Here is a 17186-nt window from a genome sequence, read left to right as displayed (position 1 = left end):
AATCCCAGCAACCACATGGTGGCTCACAACCATCCGCAACAAGATCTGACTCCCTCTTCTGGGGTGTCTGAAGACAGCTACAGTGTACTTACATATATTAATAAAATAAATCTTAAAAAAAAAACTTAAAAAAAAAAAAACCCAAGATTTTAGTTCCAGCCAGTGGGAACTGAACTACAGATAGGTTTTTATTGAACTTGGTATTGATTCTGTGTGGATTTTGCATTGTGCACTCTAGTCCCATCATCTCCCCGTCCTTTAATACCTACCCTTTGACCTTCCCCCAACCCCTCACCACCCCCCAAAAAAAATCTCATTATGAAAGCTGTTGTTAAAGTTTTTAATCCCAAACTGGGGTTTCTACCCTACCTTTGACCACTTAGTTCCTGACTAAAAGACACACCCAACCTTCTTTATATTTACAATGAGCCTTAAACAGTACAGGGGCGGGGCAGATACCTACTCTCTATGCCGTTAGAATCTACCATAACCCATAACCCCGAGTTATTGCTTACTACGTTTCATTGGGGTTGCTCCTCGTAACTCTCGTTGGACAGCTCACCTTTCTCTCTCTCTCTCTCTCTCTCTCTCTCTCTCTCTCTCTCTCTCTCTCTCTCCCTCTCTCTCTCCTCTGACCTCAAGCCTGGGAATCCTGAACCCCACCTGTGTCTCTCCTGCCCAGCTATTGGTTGTCAGCATCTTTATTTATTAATTTGGGGGCAAAGTCACTGGGGTCTCTCCTCTCTGGGGCAACAAGGTCTTGGGGAACTAGTATTTGGTATTAGAATACAAGCAGCATTGGGCCAACCCACTACAGGAAGCTGCAGTGTGTCCCACAATGTGTCCCACTGTGCACAATTCTTTCCTTGCAAATGTTTATTACAATGGGTCCTTGGTCTGGTTTGAGGTCTCTGGCTTCTGCTACACTGTCAATACTGGATCCTCACTGGGACTAGGATATCCTGTTGTTGCTCTGTGTCATGGAGAAACTGCAGCTTTGTATCTGCAGGACGGGACCCTTCCCATGCTCCAGCAGTGAATACGTGGGGTAGATGTTGGGGTGGACCAACTCAAAGCCCTGGATCGGGGCCTGGGTGGTTATTATTATTTTCATTCTAAAATTTTATTGCACTTTACCTATTTATTTTGTTGTGAAAGAGACAAGAAAAGTGTGCATGCCCCAACTTGCTAGCAGAGTTCAGTGGACAACCTGGGGGAATCAGGTCTCTGCTTCCATCATGAACTCAGGTCTTCAGGCTTGGCAGCAAGTGCCTTTAACCACTAAGCCATTTCATGAGCCCAATTTATTTGTGGGCTTTGGGAGTTTTTTTTGGGGGGGGGAGAGGGGAAATGAGGAGGTTCTGAGACAGGGTTTCTTTGTGTAGCCTTAGCTACACAAATGTGCTGGGTAGTGGTGTCACATGCCTTTAATCCCACCACTGGGGAGGCAGAGGCAAGCAGATTTCTGTGATAGCCTGGTCTACATAGTGAGACTATTTCTACACACACACACACACACACACACACACACACACCTCCAAGAAAAGTTTCTGCCTTAGGGCAGGTAAAATGGCTCAGAAGGTGAAAGATACTAGCCTGGAAAGCCAGGCAACCTGCTTTCGATCCCTGTAAAGCAAGAAAGAGAAAACTGTCCCACAAAGCTGTCCCCAGACCACCATAGAATGCATAGGCCTGTGTGCCCACACACATCAGGCACAGAGCCACTTACAATAAGATTTTTTTTTAAACCTCTGCTAAGGGGTGAGAGGGAAGAGTTCTCACTTTTCAGATACTTTTCTAATAAGCGGACGTCAACTTGGGAGATTCCATCTACTTGGGAGATTGAAGCAGGAAGGCCACAAGTTCAAAGCCAGCCAGAGCTATTCTGAGCACACTGAAATCTAAAACTTTAAAAAAGGGCTGGTTATGTAGCTCAGTGGTAGAGCCCCTGCCTAGAATCCCCCAGTGAGGGGCTGGGGGCGTGGCTCAGGGGGAGAGCCCCTGCCTAGAATCCCCCAGTGAGGGGCTGGGCTGTGGCTCAGCAGTAGGGTACTTACCTAGCGTGAGGCCCTAGGTTCAATCCCTCATACCAAACATTAAGTTAACACAACAAAACCCCTAGTACCTTCATATCATTCAACATTATTTGTTACCTGTTGTAGAAACTGCAAGGTCACTGGGGGCATGAATGTCAGACCACAACCAAGAGCAAATGGCTTCTTCTATGCTGGGAAATTAACAATGGTCATGCCTCTTACGGCTCAGCAAGAGATCCTCTGAGTTCTGTTCTCCTCACACCCTCCGCAAATAACACAGACCACACAGACTTCATTTACACAGCTTTATTTTACACTCACACATTTACATTCATTGATAGTTGTACCGATGTACTACTTCAACAAAGATGTAATCGAGTCTCAAGGTTTACCACAAGAAACGTGTCTGGTGGTTGACTGACTCACTGACAAGAGTTTTTAGATCAAGAAAACTGAAGGTGGGAGTGGTCATGAAATCTCGAGAGGGCTGGAAATCCAGGCCAGAAATCCTTCGCTGTCCCAGGTTAGCCCAGATTATTAGCTAGTGACCCTAATGTCAATCACGGCTGAACAGGAGATGGAGACACAGAGATGCATAAACTCACTCAGGATATTGTTACAGGACATGCAGGGGATCCAATCCCTTCCACACCTTCCGACCCTTCTCCTCAAAGTTCACATTTACAAGAAACTTCATTAGGGGGTGGCAGGGACAGCCCAGTAGGGAAAGCATGTTGCACGAATGAGGAATTGAGTTTGATCCCCAGAACCTGTGCAAAAAGAAAAAGAACATGGTAGCGCCGGCTTGTAGCCCTAGAGCTGGGGAGGCAGAGACAGGAGAGCCCTGCAGTTCCGGTCCAGCCTAGCATGCTAGCCAGTTTCAAGCCAGTGAGAGAACCCTGTCTCATAAAAAGGTGGCTGGTGGCCGAAGAGTGACACCCTAGGTAATCCTCTGCCTCCACATACACACACATGCACATATGCATAGATGAACACACACATACACAAAGGAAAATACAATTGTACGCAAAGCACAGTGTGGATAACCAGATACAGTTATTTATACACACAAGGGAATACAGCAGTATTTTGGATTACAACACAACTGAGTTGTTGTTTTCCCACACTTTAAAAAAACTGTTCTTATTTACTTATTTATTTTGAGACAGGATATTACTCTGTAGCCCAACCTGGCCTTGAATTCAGAGACATTCTCCTGCCTCAGGCTCCACATGCTGGGGTTACGGCCACACACCAACACCTTTGCTTCTTCCACACATAATTTTTAATTATATTTATTTATGGGGGTATGCATGTGCCATGGAATAAATGTGGAGGTCAGAACAAAACTTTCAGGGGTCACCTCTTTCTTTCCGTGATGTGGGTCCTGGGGATCGAACCCAGGGACTCGGGCTTGATGTCAAACCCCTTTTCCCACTCACCCATATCTGAAGCCTCTCTTTCATGCTTTTAAACATGAAAAAGGAGTCCTCAGGATATAATTTAGAAACCACAGATGGGGGTGGCACCATCCTCTCTGGTTTACAGGCACACAGAATGAGGCATGGTCAGATTTAATGGCAGCACTAAATTCAGAAGGTAGAGATCAGCTCATTTTAAAGAAACTTTTAAAAAGAGACAGATTTTCTTCTTCTGACTATAATGTGAGCAACTTATTTAAGCCTCAAAGATAGAGGTCAACGGAATTAGAGCTAGAAATTTAATTCTATCAACCTCTCCTTTCCACCACAGGCTTCTAAAGAGGGTATCACCGCATTTGGGAACTAAAGTGCCATTTTTATTCCATTTTGTTTTTTATTGGTTCTGGAGATGGAACCCAGGGCCTTGCATATGCTAGGCAGAAGCTCACTAAGCCCACTCCCAGCCCCTCACTGGGGGATTCTGGGAAGGGGTGTAGTGCTGAGCCGCGCCAACCCCTCACTAGGGGATTCTAGGCAGGGGCTCTATCACTGAACCCTGCCTGCAGCCCCTTATTGGGGAATTCAGAACAGGGGCTCTACCACGGAGCCATGCCCCTATCCCCTCACTAGGGGATTCCCCAGCCCAGAAGTTCACTATTTCAGATAGGCTGGTTGGCCAGCAAGCTCTTGGGGTCTACTTGTCTGCACCACCTGATGCTGGTGTTACAGGCACAGACTTTTATGTGAGTCCTGGGGATTAGAACTCAGGTCCTTAAGCTTGCACTGCAAGCCCTATTATGCACTGAACCATCTTCCTTGCCCCTAGTTTTCTTCAAAGACAATGAAAACTGAAGGATTCAAGGGCAGGCAGATGTTTGTTTGTTTTTTTCCCAGAACTAACTCTCAGGATCTCAATTTCCATTTAGGCTGCTGGAGGGTGAACACTGAAGAATCCACACAGCAAGCTTCAAAGAGCAAGGTCTGACTTACCAAATTCGTACAGTGCAAGGAACAAAATGTCTACATGCCCTTCTGGGCCGCAGGCCGAGCAGGCAAGCTATGCCTCCAGAAGAAAAAGCAGGGGTAGAAGAGAATAAAGGCTGAATGTGGGTGCGCAATACCGTGAGCCCCTTTGTGGGCAAAGGGAAAGAACGTTCTAGAATTTTCCAAAGCTATTTATTACCTTGTCCACCTTTGAGGCTGTGCAGAAATGAAAAGTGGCTCCAACTCAGGAAAAGACACAGAGGGAATCTCCCCCTGACAGTATCCCCCAACCTAAGGCCTTACATCCATTGCCTGTGTGAGTCTGACCCACACAGGCACACTGGGCCCCCAACGGTTCACAGTCAGGTTTTATTCAACCACAAAGAAAAAGTTCTCTTCCAACTTGAGTCTTCTTCCTTGATGCTCTCTCACCTCCGTGGGTACAGGGTTCCCCAAATCATAGCTTCCTGGAATCTATGGATAGATCAGAACACACCAAGGGAAGCAGGAAGAACCATAATTAGATATTTACTGCCTGGGAATCTCCTGAGACCAGGACCGTGGCCACCCCCACCTCCACCCCTACCCAGCCAGGCCCTAGAAACGTTAGCCTTTGATCCCTACACCTCAACAGACTACAGAATCTCAAATCATAAATTTTTATATAGCCCAGCTGACCTTAAACTCTCAACCCTCTGCTTTGCCTCCCAAGTGCTGGGGTTACAAGCATGTGACACGATGTCCTGCGCCAAAACTGCTACATTTTTATGGAGGGAAATGGATCAGATGGTCATGGGTCAACCTTGACCCCAATGATGCCTAGTAAGGGCTCTAGGAGGGAGGCCCAGCCTCTTGCTTGATAATCCTCACCTGGGAGGGTAGCTTGTTTTTTCCTCCCCCAATATCCTGAGGTCCTCCTGGTTACCCTGTTGTGGCCCCCTCTGTACCCCACTGAACCCCACCTTAACTAACCAAGTCATCTCTATGTGCATTCACCTTTGGAGACTCGAGGGAAGGCTCCCAGCTTGGTCTTCTGAGGCCTGGATGTTGAAGCAGGTGCATCATGAGGTACCGACACAGCCCTTCTAGCACCAAGCCCTTTCTTCAGAATCGCTGTTTTGTTCTTGGTGGCTTCAGCATCAAGCAGGACATAGGAGAGAGTGCCCAAGCTCACCATCTTCTTCTTCTTCCTCGTGGGGACAGGGATCTTGTTAGAGGCCCAGGTCATGGCTTTCTTCTTTGCGGGGTTCTCCGGTCCACCATCTTGATCTGAATCCTCTAGGTTCCCGGGGCTGTCAGCTGCAGGCAGCGCAGACCGAGGAAGATCGCTGGGATCCCTCCAGACTCTTTTCTTCTTCCATACTGTCTCTTCCTGCTTCACAAAGGGTTTTTTGTTGCTCTTGACAGACTCTGGGATCTCTGAGCTCTGGGCAGCTTCACCAGCTTCCAAATTAACCTTATTGTAATTGCTGTTGTAATTGCTGCCCTGGGATTTCCTCCAGCATATTGGCTCTTGCTTAAGATTTTTTTTCTGCTTCCTCCTCCTGGAGCGAATCTTACCTCCAGGCCTGCGAACTAGAGGTTTTGGAGGGTCACCATGGTCCTCTGTGTTCTTCCAATAGTTTCGGTCCTCCATCTTGAAAGCTGAGCCCACTTCGACGCCCAGCCCGGGTTCCTTCTTTACTCTCTTCCTCGCTGTGGAAGCCCAAGCCTCCATCAACTCAGCCTCAGCAGCCTCCTCAGCCCTTGCTTCTTCATCCCGACTACGGATTGCAGCATCCATGTAGAATATGACCTGTACTACTGCACCCAGGAGCAACCCCAGGGCTTCTGCCCAGTTCGGTGGAGGCTGGTTTGAATTCGGTAGCGGTGGGTTAGGGTTAAGCTTCAAGAGGCGCACCATATCCTCCCAAGTGCGTCCTTCGCCATCCAAGAATTCGTTCAGATTTTTTAAAAAGTCGTCGTCCTGGGTGGGATCCCTGCAGACCACTCTCCAGACACCGCCCCTCCCTGGGAACTCCCGGGGTATAGAGCTCAGATTCACACCCTCGCTAACCTCAACTAGAGCAGCCTTCACGTTCTCTTGCCTCAAAAAAATTTTGTTGAGCACACGGTATGTGCCCAGTGGCAAGAGGACCCCATTCAAGGTCTCCTCAATTTCTGCGTGGCTACAGTACTCAGGGATCCCAGTGACCAACAGGGATCTGTGGATGTCCATTCCCATGCCCCTGCACCAATCTTCCAGCAGGGTCATGGCCACGGGCTCCGACATCTTTCTGCTCTACCTGTTCGTGAAAGAAAGGGGGTGGAGGTAAAGTAAGGCTCCCCAAATATGAATCCTGCAAAGTAACAAGGCAGTGAGGTCAAATCCCCTGGAAGATGGACAGGAATATAGGTCTCCCCTGACTCCTCCACAGCTTTGGCCTTACACAACGCCTCGTCCATAGCGCCTCTCCTCCCCGCTACCCCCCACCCCCGCTCCCAGGATCCTCCTTCCCAGCCTGGGCCCCTGGTGCTCACGTGTCCTGAATATGGTTCCTGGAGCCTGGCGCTCCACAGGTTCACAGGGATATTCTGGCCTCCCCCGCTTCTGACAACTCACCCAGGTCAAAGCTAGGAGCCTGGAGCACAGCTGCTTTCCCAAGCGCAGGCTCTGGCCCCAAAGAGGCCAGGACTCCGTCCCTATGCTTCAGCTCCAGTCAGCACAGGTCACACAGCCTTGATCTATACCGAGCTGGCCAGCTGGCGTTGAAGATCACTCATGCGCACTTGCTTCCTGCACAAGGTCCTCAGATCCGCATCCCCGGCGGTCTCCATGGCAACAGTCCATTGGTTGCTAAGCATCATCCTAGCCTGCTGTGTGTGGGCTCTGCAATCAAACTTAACATGGAAGACAGACAAAAGATGCGACTGCTGTGACTGCTTAGGTGTTCATTGGGCAAAAAGTTCACATTGTGCATCCCTCCAGAGCCGTTTCTCCACCACGGACTACTTTTTCTCTTTAAATACACACACACACACACACACACACACACACACACACACACACATAAACATATATATATATATATATATATATATATATATATATATATATCCCACCCTCACCCACAAGGCAGGGTCCTGTGTAGCCCTGCCTGGCTTGGAGCTCACAGAAACCTACCTGTCTCTACTTCCTGAGTGCTAGAATTAAAGTCTTGTGCCTCCATGTCTGGAAACTTTTATAATTAATTGTTGTTGTTGTTGTTGTTTTATAATGTGTTGTTGTGGTGGTGGGGATCCAATATCCCCTTCTGGCTTTGACAGGCACTACACTCACATAAAAGAAACACACACATAGATGAAAATTTTTAAAAAAATTAAAAGCTCTAGTAAAGAAAGTAATTTATTTCTCAATCCAGTATTTATTTCCCAGATAGACTATACTGTGGAATTCCTTATACAAAGCAAATGTGTATCGTCTGTACAGCTAGAGTTCCATGGTCCTCACGTCCCTTTGTCTGTATTCTCTAACATGGAAAAGGTGGATTGGGAGCGATGGGGAGGAGAGATGCCTCACAGGGACCCCGTGGCTTGGAGGATGTATCTATGGGCAAGGTCAAGTGCAGCCAGGAGGAAGGGCAGTGCAGGAAGTCATCTCCCTAGATAAGTGGGATCTTGCAGTTCTGTGTGCTCTTCAAGGCCATCTGCTGCAGGATGGATGTGGCTAAACCATGGGGACCTCTGGGAGCCCTGAACCTCCTTCTTGACTTCACAACTCCTGGGAGGGTGTGTGGTCACTCCATGGTATGTGAGGTAGTAGCAGGGTGGCATTATTCAAATCATCTTTCACCTTCAGATTCATTCTCCTATCAACAACAATCTCAAAAAAAAAAAAAAAGATGGAAACAAATCCTTAGGGGTTTGTTTGTTTGTTTGTTTTAATGAATGGCGGCTCTTTTCCTTCGTGACTTAGTAAAATAGATGACCCTTTCTATAATAACAAAGCCACTAGCCTTGGGAGAAGAGTAAGTTGGGTCATGTTGCCTGGGTGACTTGCCCAGGAAACGGGTCCGTGAACACAGCACTAGTGAAGAAGGGAAGCTTTTCCAGGGGACTTTTTGTGGTGTGGAATGGTGATGATGGTGATGTTGGTGATGGAGATGAAGAAGAATAAGAAGATGATGATAGAATACGAAGTAATTGGGGCGAGCCGGACAGTGGTGGCACATGCCTTTAATCCCAGCACTTGGGAGACAGAGACAGGAGGATCTCTGAGTTTTAGGCCAGCCTGGTCTACATGGCAAGTTCTCGGCCAGCCTAGGCTACATAGTGAATATGGGGAGAAGACACCCATATTGACTCTGGCCACCACAAGCACACCGAGTTCCAGGCCAGCCAATGCTATATAGTGAGACTTTTTCTCAGGAAAAGAAAAGTGTTTATCAGACTGGTGTTATATAGCTCAAGGGTTATAGCTCACTGGCTGCACTGGAATAGGACCCAGGGTCCATCTCCATGGTGATTCACAATCATCTGTAAGATCCAAAAAATCTGTCTCACTTTCTGGTCACTTTGGTTACACAGAGTACACATGTATACATGCAGGTAAAGGAATTATGCACATTAAATAAAGATGAAAATTTTGACTGTAAATCAATTAAGATATGTTTATAAAGCCAGGCATAGTAGTGCATGCCAGTTTTCTCATCATGAGGATCCCAGAAAATTCAAGGCTTTCCAGGTCTGCATATCAAGTACCAGGCCAATCATGGATACATAACAAGACTGTCTCAAAAGAATTAATTGGTTAAAAGTCAGTATGGGGCTGGGCAGTGGTGGCGCACGCCTTTAATCCCAGCACTTGGGAGGCAGAGGCAGGTGGATTTCTGAGTTCAAGGCCAGCGTGGTCTACAGAGTGAGTTCCAGGACAGCCAGGGCTACACAGAGAAACCCTGCCTCGAAAACAACAACAAACAAACAAACAAAAACAAGTCAGTGTGGTGGTGCCCACCTGTATCCCCTTGGCAGGTGGGTTAAAATTTCAAGGCTGTCCTTGGATGCATTTCAAATTTGAGGCCAGCCTATGCTTTGGGAAACTATCTCAATAAAAAAAAATATTTTTCATGTAGAAAAAGAATATATAAATATACATAGAAACTTTATATGTGTGTTTATATACTATACATGTGTGATTAGTGGAATCAGTTGCCGGACAATCTCACATTAAGGAGCTACACTGATTGCCAGAGGACTTAAAAATAGTTCTGAAGCATCCCTAAGAGGAGTGGTTTCTATGACGACACATGGCCCTGTGGTTTCTATGACAACACTGCAGAGCGGTTTCCAGGACAACACATCTCTGCAACTCCAACGTTTCCATCATTCTCTGCTTTGTATTTAGGGTTATTTTTCCATAGTCTTCCTGTCTGTTTAGCCTTTGGTTTTGTGATTGTTTGGTTTTAGGTTTTGCTTGGAGAGCTGTCCTCTTGCCCAGGCTGGCCTCAGATTTACTACTTACCCAAAGGTAGCCTTGAGCTCCTGATTCTCCTGATCGCTATTGCAGGTGTGCGTCAGCACGCCCAGCTCCGTTTCTTTGGCTTTGAGACAAGTTGCAACTGTGTAGAACAGGCCGGCTTACAATGCAAGGTCCTCCTGTGTCAGCACTTTGAAAGCTGAGGTGGCGAACATGTTCTGCCGTATCTGCTAGACGTAGGGTTTCTCTTTTACCCTGCTGTGTTTTTGTTGTTGTTGAGAACTCATCAAATTTCCAGAAACGCCAACTCCAGAGAAGGGTTAGCAGTGCCTTAGTTTGCTTCCTATTACTGTGGTAAACACCATGACCAAAAAGCTACTTCAGGAGAAAGGGATTTATTTCAGCTTGCAGCTGTCACCCTCACTGAGGAAAATCAGGCCTGGAACCTAGAGCAAGCATTCAGGCAGAGGCCAGGGAGGAAGGAACACTGCTTACTGGATCGCTCAGTTTGCTTTCTCATACACCCCACAGCTATCTGTCCAGCGGTGGCACCGCCCACAGTGGACTGAGCCCTCCCACATCAATCATCAATCAAGATAATGTTCCACACACAGGCTTGCCTACAAGCCAATCTAATAGAGGCATTTTTTTTTTTTGAGACAGGGTTTCTCTGTGTAGCCCTAGCTGTCCTAGAACTCACTTTGTAGACCAGGCTGGCCTCAAACTCAGAAATCCACCTGCCTCTGCCTCCTGAGTGCTGGGATTAAAGGTGTGCGCCACCACACCCGGCTACAAGCTTTTATTTTATTTAATCCTAGCACACAGGAGGCAGAGGCAGGTGGATCTCTGAGTCTGAGGCCAGCTGGGTCTACAGAGTGAGTTCCTGAACAGCCAGGGCTACACAGAGAAACCTTGTCTCAAAAAAACTAAAAAAAAAAAAAAAAAAAAAAAAAAAAGGGATGGAGGGAGGGAAGGGAAGGGGAGGGGAGAGCCCAGTGGTTCAGCGGCATCGCCTCGGCAACCTTATCCTGGGCCACTCTGATTTTCTTCTCATAATCTTAGGATTATGTGGGCAGAGGGGAGATAAGTTCTGTGAGGTGAGGCTCATGTTGCAGCCTCAGCTGCTGGCCTGTATTGCCTAGGAGTAAGTACAACAGCTGGCTTGCTCTGAGGAAGCATTCCAGCTAGGGGCTGTAGCCACAAAACCAGGAGCCCCGCCCATGTTTCTTCCTTAAGTCATTTTTCTTATGAAAAAAAAAAAATAGCCAAACAAGAAAATCAGCCAGGGTCTTAGTTAGGCTCACTGTTTCTGGGATGAAACACCACAAACAAAACAACTTGGGGAGGAAAGGGTTTATCTGGCTTACATTTCTATATCACGGTTCATCATCGAAGGAAGTCAGGACAGGAACTCAAGCAGGGCAGGAGCTGACCATGGAGGAGCACTGCTTACCAGGTTGCTCATCATAGCTTCTTCACAGAACCCAGGACAACCAGCCCAGGCATGGCACCACCCACAAATGGCTCCCCCCTCCCCCCATCAATCACTAATTAAGAAAATGCCCTACAGCCTTGCCAACAGCCCGATCCTACGGAGGTATTTTTCTTAATCGAGGCTCCCTCCTTTCAGATGGCTCAAGCTTGTGTCAAGTTGACTTTAAGACTAGCTGGCACAGCTCGCCACCAGCACCGACTGTGTGCAGAGAATAGTCTGGCAATAAGCCTAAGGAAATAAACTTACTACTCAGGAGGCTGAGGCAGGAGGATTGCCACAAGTGTGAGGCCAGACTGGGATATGTAGTGAATTCTAGCATGTGCTACAAAGGGAGAACATGCCTGGGGCAGGAGGGGTGTGGAATACAAATGAGCATGAGGCTCCTCTGGGACCAGTGAGGTGGCTCAGCGGGTAGAGGCACTTGCCACTAAGTCTTACGAGTCAAGTTTTCTCCCTAGGACCCACGTGGTGGAAGGAGAAAATGGACTCATAAAACCTGTCCTCTGATGGCGTCCCTGTGCACTAAGGCACGCGTACACATTTGTACAGGAGAACACACACATGCAACAATGGCTGGCTGTGGTGCTGCATCACACGCCTTTTATCCCAGCACTCAGGAGGCAGAAGCAGGTGGAACTCTGTGAATTTGAGGCTAGCCTGGTCTATATAGCAAGTTCCCAAACAGCCAGGGCTACACAGAGAGACCCTGCCTCAAAATAACAACAGCAACAATAATTTTATCTGTTACTTGAAATTTTCATACGTGCATACTTTGTCTTTTAATCTTATTTACCCCCCTACTACTTCCTCCAACTCTCCCTGGCAACCCTCAACTCATTTCCTTCCCAACTTCATGTCAGCTTTTTAACTTACTGTTATTAAGAACCCCCTGAGTCCAATGTTGCCTATGTGCTCATGGCTATGAGACACCCACTGGGCAACCTAGCAGCAACCACACCCCCAAAGGCTAATGACTCTCCCGGATCCACAGCCACCCACTGCCAGAAGTCCTCTCCCTACATTTTTTTATTATCTATTCGTGTGTGTGCACTCACACGCATGGCCACACCTGTGGAGGTCAGTGAGTCCACCATGTTGGTCCTGGAAATGGGATTCACGTCATCAGTGCCAGTGGCCAGTGTCCCTGCTCAATGAACCATTGCACTGGCCCCAAAAAGAATTATCATTTTTAGAAAGGTGTAATAATAAACATGGTAATTGTTACCCAATCTCTCCAGACCCTCTCCATCTTATTTTTCAGACAGTCTTTTTTTCTTTTCTTTTCTTTTTCTTTTTTTTTTAGTTTTTGTTTCAATTTTTCTATTTATTTATTTTTTGTATTTATTTGATTTATATGAGCACACTGTAGCTGTGTTCAGACACACCAAAAGAGGGCATCAGATCTCATTACAGATGGTTGTGAGCCACCATGTGGGTGCTGGGAATTGAACTCAGGACCTTTGGGAGAGCAGTCAGTGCTCTTAACTACTGAGCCATCTCTCCAGCCTGACAAGGTCTTTCATTGAACCTCTACCTCACTAATTCAGCAAGGCTGGATGCCAGCAAGCCACAGGGATCTACTTCCCAGCACTGGGATTGCAGGAACACGATGCCAGGCTTTTCCAAGTGCTGGAGACTCAACTCAGATCCTCATATTTATGTAACAAGCACTTTAGCATTAGCCATCTTCCCAACCCTTAAAACTGTTATCAAATGACCACAAGTTTAGGGTCACCTTCATGGTTACAGCAGCCAAGTACACGCTAAAACCATATCCTAGAATGTTCCTCAGATAAAACCATGAGACCCAACCGTGTAAAAACACATTTTTAAGAGACTCGTGGGGCTGGTGAGATGGCTCAGTGGGTAAGAGCACCCGACTGCTCTTCCGAAGGTCCGAAGTTCAAGTCCTCACAACCACCCGTAATGAGATCTGATGCCCTCTTCTGGTGCGTCTGAAGACAGCTACAGTGTACTTACATATAATAAAAAATAAATAAATCTTTAAAAAAAAAAAAAAAAAAAGAGAGAGACTCGCGAGCGTGCTCGCTTCGGCAGCACATATACTAAAATTGGAACGATAAAGAGAAGATTAGCATGGCCCCTGAGCAAGGATGACATGCAAACTCATGAAGCATTCCATATTAGAGAGAGAGAGAGAGAGACTTGTGAGCGAAATGCACAAAACACAGATAGGTTTCTCTCATTTGTGACGGGCTCAGGGCGTGGCTTGGTTGTAGAACCCCTGCCTAGAATCCCCCAATGAGGGGCTGGGGTTGTGGCTCAGTGGAGGAGCACTTACTTAACGGGTATAAAGTTCTGCAATCTATCTGCAGCACCACTAATAATAATAATTATTATTATATATTACATAATAATGATAGTATAATATAATTATATTTTATTATATATTATATAATATTAGTGTAATATTATTAGTATAATATAATTATATTATTATTACTTCAAAATATGAGCCAGAGTTAGGAAGATGACTCATTAGATAAAGTGTTTCAAAAATATAGGGAACCAAGTTCAAATCCCCAGCACCAGTAAAAACATATGTGGAGGAACACATCTGTAACCCCCTCCTAGGGATGGAAGACAAAGATAAGTAGATCACTGCACAGCCATTCCAGCTGAAACTGGGAGATGCAGGTTCAGGGAGAGAGCTTATCTTACAAAGCAAAGTGGAGATATTTGGAGGCTGAGTCCCCTGCCTCCACTTCTTCAGCATCACGTTGCTTAACTACCACAGTGGGCTTAGGGCTTTATCTAAAGGCTGTGCAGCCTGCCTGGCAATAGGTCCTACTGATCCTCCCAGCCCCGTGTTCTAGCAGTGAGTGAACCTCTGAGGATTGGTTCATCACCAAGGCAACAGGCTCTGCCACTTCTCCAAGCTTCCCCACCATTGACAGACTGAGATTTCTCTGAACCTATAAGCCAGTATAAAGCATTTCTTCCACAAACTGTTTCTGGTATTTTTGTCACGGCAATGTAGAATAAACTAATAGTGAGATGTGGTCCGTATTTTGTCATCTAAGGAGGTGCAGGTGGGTCCTACAGGCCCAATCCCAAACAGTGACTGACTGGCACCTCTGCACTTTTAGTTTTGAAATCATCAGGTGTCCAGGGAGAAAACCCCAGAAGCCAGACTCCACTTCGGCCTCTGTCCATACCAGCCCTGTCGCCTCTCACTGTCGCAAAGATAAAAATTACACAGAACACACAAAAAGAGAGCTGTCGCCACAAAACTGCAGAGACTTCCTGGGTTCCCCAGTTCCTCCTTCTTGCTTTTGGAGGGACATACTCCTTTCCTGAACAAGGAGCCAGGGCAGGGTAGAGCCGTCCGCCCACAGGAAGCTCCTTTAGTGCTCCATACAGCCCAGTATTTGCATAGCTTCTAGAGGACATGGCTAAGCGGGTGCTGCATGCCATTAATCCCAGGACAGATGCAGGGGGATCTCTGTGAGTTTGAGGCCAGAGTGAGCTACACAGCTAGAGCTACATAAAGAGTCTGTCTCAGAAATAATAAATCTTAAAATGAAAAGGCTTCGTGGGTAGTTCTATTGTGTAACCCGGAGCCAAGCAACAGATCCCAAGGTATGGAGAGACTTGGACCCCAGAGTTCTTAGACTGGCTGCGCTTTACAGTCATTGAGTAGCTTTTGGCAACAGATTTAGGAAATCCATCCCTGAAATGGCTCGGCAGATGCAGGGTGGGCCCAAGAATGTGCATTTCTCACAAATTTCAGGAACCAGTGAAGCACCTAGGCTTAGGCCATTTTTTTCTTTTTTTCTTTTTTCTTTTTTCTTTTTTCTTTTTGTTTTGTTTTTGTTTTTGTTTTTTTCGAGATAGGGTTTCTCTATATAGCCCTGGCTGTCCTGGAACTCACTCTATAGACCAGGCTGGCCTCGAACTCAGAAATCCACCTGCCTCTGCCTCCCAAGTGCTGAGATTCTCTGGGCTTCAATTCCATTTGCAGGGGAATATATGGTGAGCGTGTGGTTGAGCCCGCGATTTCTGTGCACCCCCTCGTGGTACAATGGGGTCTCTGCAGCTCCTGTGAGTTGGCGTCTCACCCTGTGGAAGGGGAGGAGCCTGCACTAAGGACCCTGGTCCTCTGTAGGCGCCTCTGTAGGCGCCAGACCTTGGATCCCGGAAGGGGTGACGTCATAGTCCCTAAAATCTTCACTCTCCCTTTATTTCACCTACCCACTACCCTAGGAATCTAGAGCGCCTCTGTCCTTGTCTGAGGCGGCCGAGGGACAGGATAAATGAGGAGCCAGGCAAGGACACACATCCAGAACATCTGAATGGGCCACCACATGTCCAGCATCCTCTTGCTAAATTCCGGTTACTAGAATTCTAATTATCCATCAGCCCTGCTAGATCCAGGTGGCCAATGGTTTTGATTTATTTTTTCGTTTCATGTTTGTGTTTGCTTGCTTGCTTCTGTGTTCTGTTTACACTGTGTGTAAACACATACACACACACACACACACACACACACACACACACACAGAGCAGCATGAATGCTAGAAGTACCCTGCGGAAGGGGAGGAGCCTGCACTAAGGATCCGGGTCCTCTCACAGGTGTGTGTGTGTGTGTGTGTGTGTGTGTGTGTGTGTGTGTGTGTGTGTGTACATGCTCGAGCTGGAATAGAACTTAGAACATTATACCTACCCCAAACTCCTCCATGCCTTAGGCCCATTGAGAGCTGGGTCTCGCTTGGTTTTGATACAGGGATTTGAGTAGCCCAGGCTGACCTGGAATTACCTATGTAGATGAGGCTAGCCTTGAACTAATCCTCCAGCCTTCTTCATTCCCTGAGTGAAGATGTGTGCTACCACATACATGATGCTAAATGGTCTCTCGGTGACACTGCTTCCCCAGTGTTCAGCTCTGACCTTACACGCTGATGGACTCGGTCATTTCTCTTGTCTTGCTGTGTAACTTCCCTCCGGCATGTGCCTGCCTCAGACCTCTGTCGCCTCAGCTGTCCTCAGGCTTCTGCCTTGAGGGCCTTTTCCAGCCAGCACTCCCGGATATCTAACACATAGATCTTGTCCTTATCTAAAGAATTCTTTACCTGTGGCCCCTTCCAGGATCACTACTGCAAGAGGTCCAGAAGGAATCCGCATTGCGCAGCCGGTGCTGTGGTTGCCTTTTCCGCCGCCTGAGGGCAGCCTTGCTCCACCCACCTCCGCCATTTAGGGCTCACTCAGGTTGCCCTGCTCCTCCAGCAAGGAAGAGCTGAGGGTCTGAAACCTTCCTCCTTGCCTCGCCCCCCTACACACCCCCCCGGCCTTAGTGCCTCCACTCCTCAGCTCCTTGCTCTCCTTTTTTCGACCCTCAACTCCCTCCGTCCAGAGACCATATGGTTCCTCGTCAATGCATCTGGGATCTGGTTCATCCGTTGCGACCGTTTAACAAACAGCCAATCGGCACGACGCTGCTAGCAGCGCACACATACGGGCGATACGCACTGGGGGAACAGGATATACCCACTCCCACTGCTTGGATCTGACTCTGAGAGACTCTGCTTTCCCTCCACCCCATTCATCCCCCTTTCTGGGGCCAGGTATGACCCCAAAAGCCCAGCTCCAAAGTTCTTTGGCAAGGCCGCTGAGTTTGAATGGGGCACTGGGGTTGGAGAAGGCAGCCGCTCAATCCTGAAGGCTGCAACAGAAACAGCCACAGGGACGACACAGCCTCTGGATGGTCTTCAGTAAAATCACCTCTGAGTTTGGGGGACTCCAGACTCCAGGCTATCGGCTTCTCAGAGGTACCT

At 47.4% G+C, this 17186-nt stretch overlaps 1 protein-coding gene and 1 non-coding gene across 3 annotated transcripts; one reads left to right on the top strand and one right to left on the bottom strand.

Annotated features, from left to right (window-relative positions):
• Positions 1–2327: 2327 nt before the first annotated feature.
• On the bottom strand, positions 2328–16985 carry Pnmal1 (PNMA-like 1). 2 transcript variants are annotated; one of them, XM_006540361.4, is made up of 4 exons: positions 16485–16985; positions 7044–7321; positions 5438–6726; positions 2328–4915 (listed from the first exon to the last, which is right to left on the bottom strand). In XM_006540361.4, exons 3-4 carry the CDS (start codon positions 6711–6713, stop codon positions 4899–4901), a joined length of 1293 nt encoding a protein of 430 aa, XP_006540424.1. In that variant the 5' UTR covers positions 6714–6726; positions 7044–7321; positions 16485–16985; the 3' UTR covers positions 2328–4898. The 2 variants fall into 2 exon arrangements, with proteins under 2 accessions (XP_006540424.1, NP_001007570.1); NM_001007569.2 differs by lacking the exon at positions 16485–16985 and having other exon boundaries at positions 7044–7256.
• Gm25815 lies at positions 13434–13540 on the top strand. Its single transcript, XR_003947203.1, has one exon. It is a non-coding gene; the product is annotated as a U6 spliceosomal RNA (small nuclear RNA).
• Positions 16986–17186: the final 201 nt, after the last annotated feature.

The sequence above is a fragment of the Mus musculus genome, chromosome 7, assembly GCF_000001635.26.
Source record: "Mus musculus strain C57BL/6J chromosome 7, GRCm38.p6 C57BL/6J".
Lineage (NCBI taxonomy): Eukaryota > Metazoa > Chordata > Mammalia > Rodentia > Muridae > Mus > Mus musculus.
Note: the sequence above shows the minus strand (reverse complement) of the source record. Positions and strands in the feature narration are given on the sequence as shown.

Excerpts from the sequence above, each read along its gene's own strand:
- Pnmal1 (XM_006540361.4), bottom strand. The coding sequence starts at position 6,713 with ATGTCGGAGCCCGTGGCCATGACCCTGCTGGAAGATTGGTGCAGGGGC.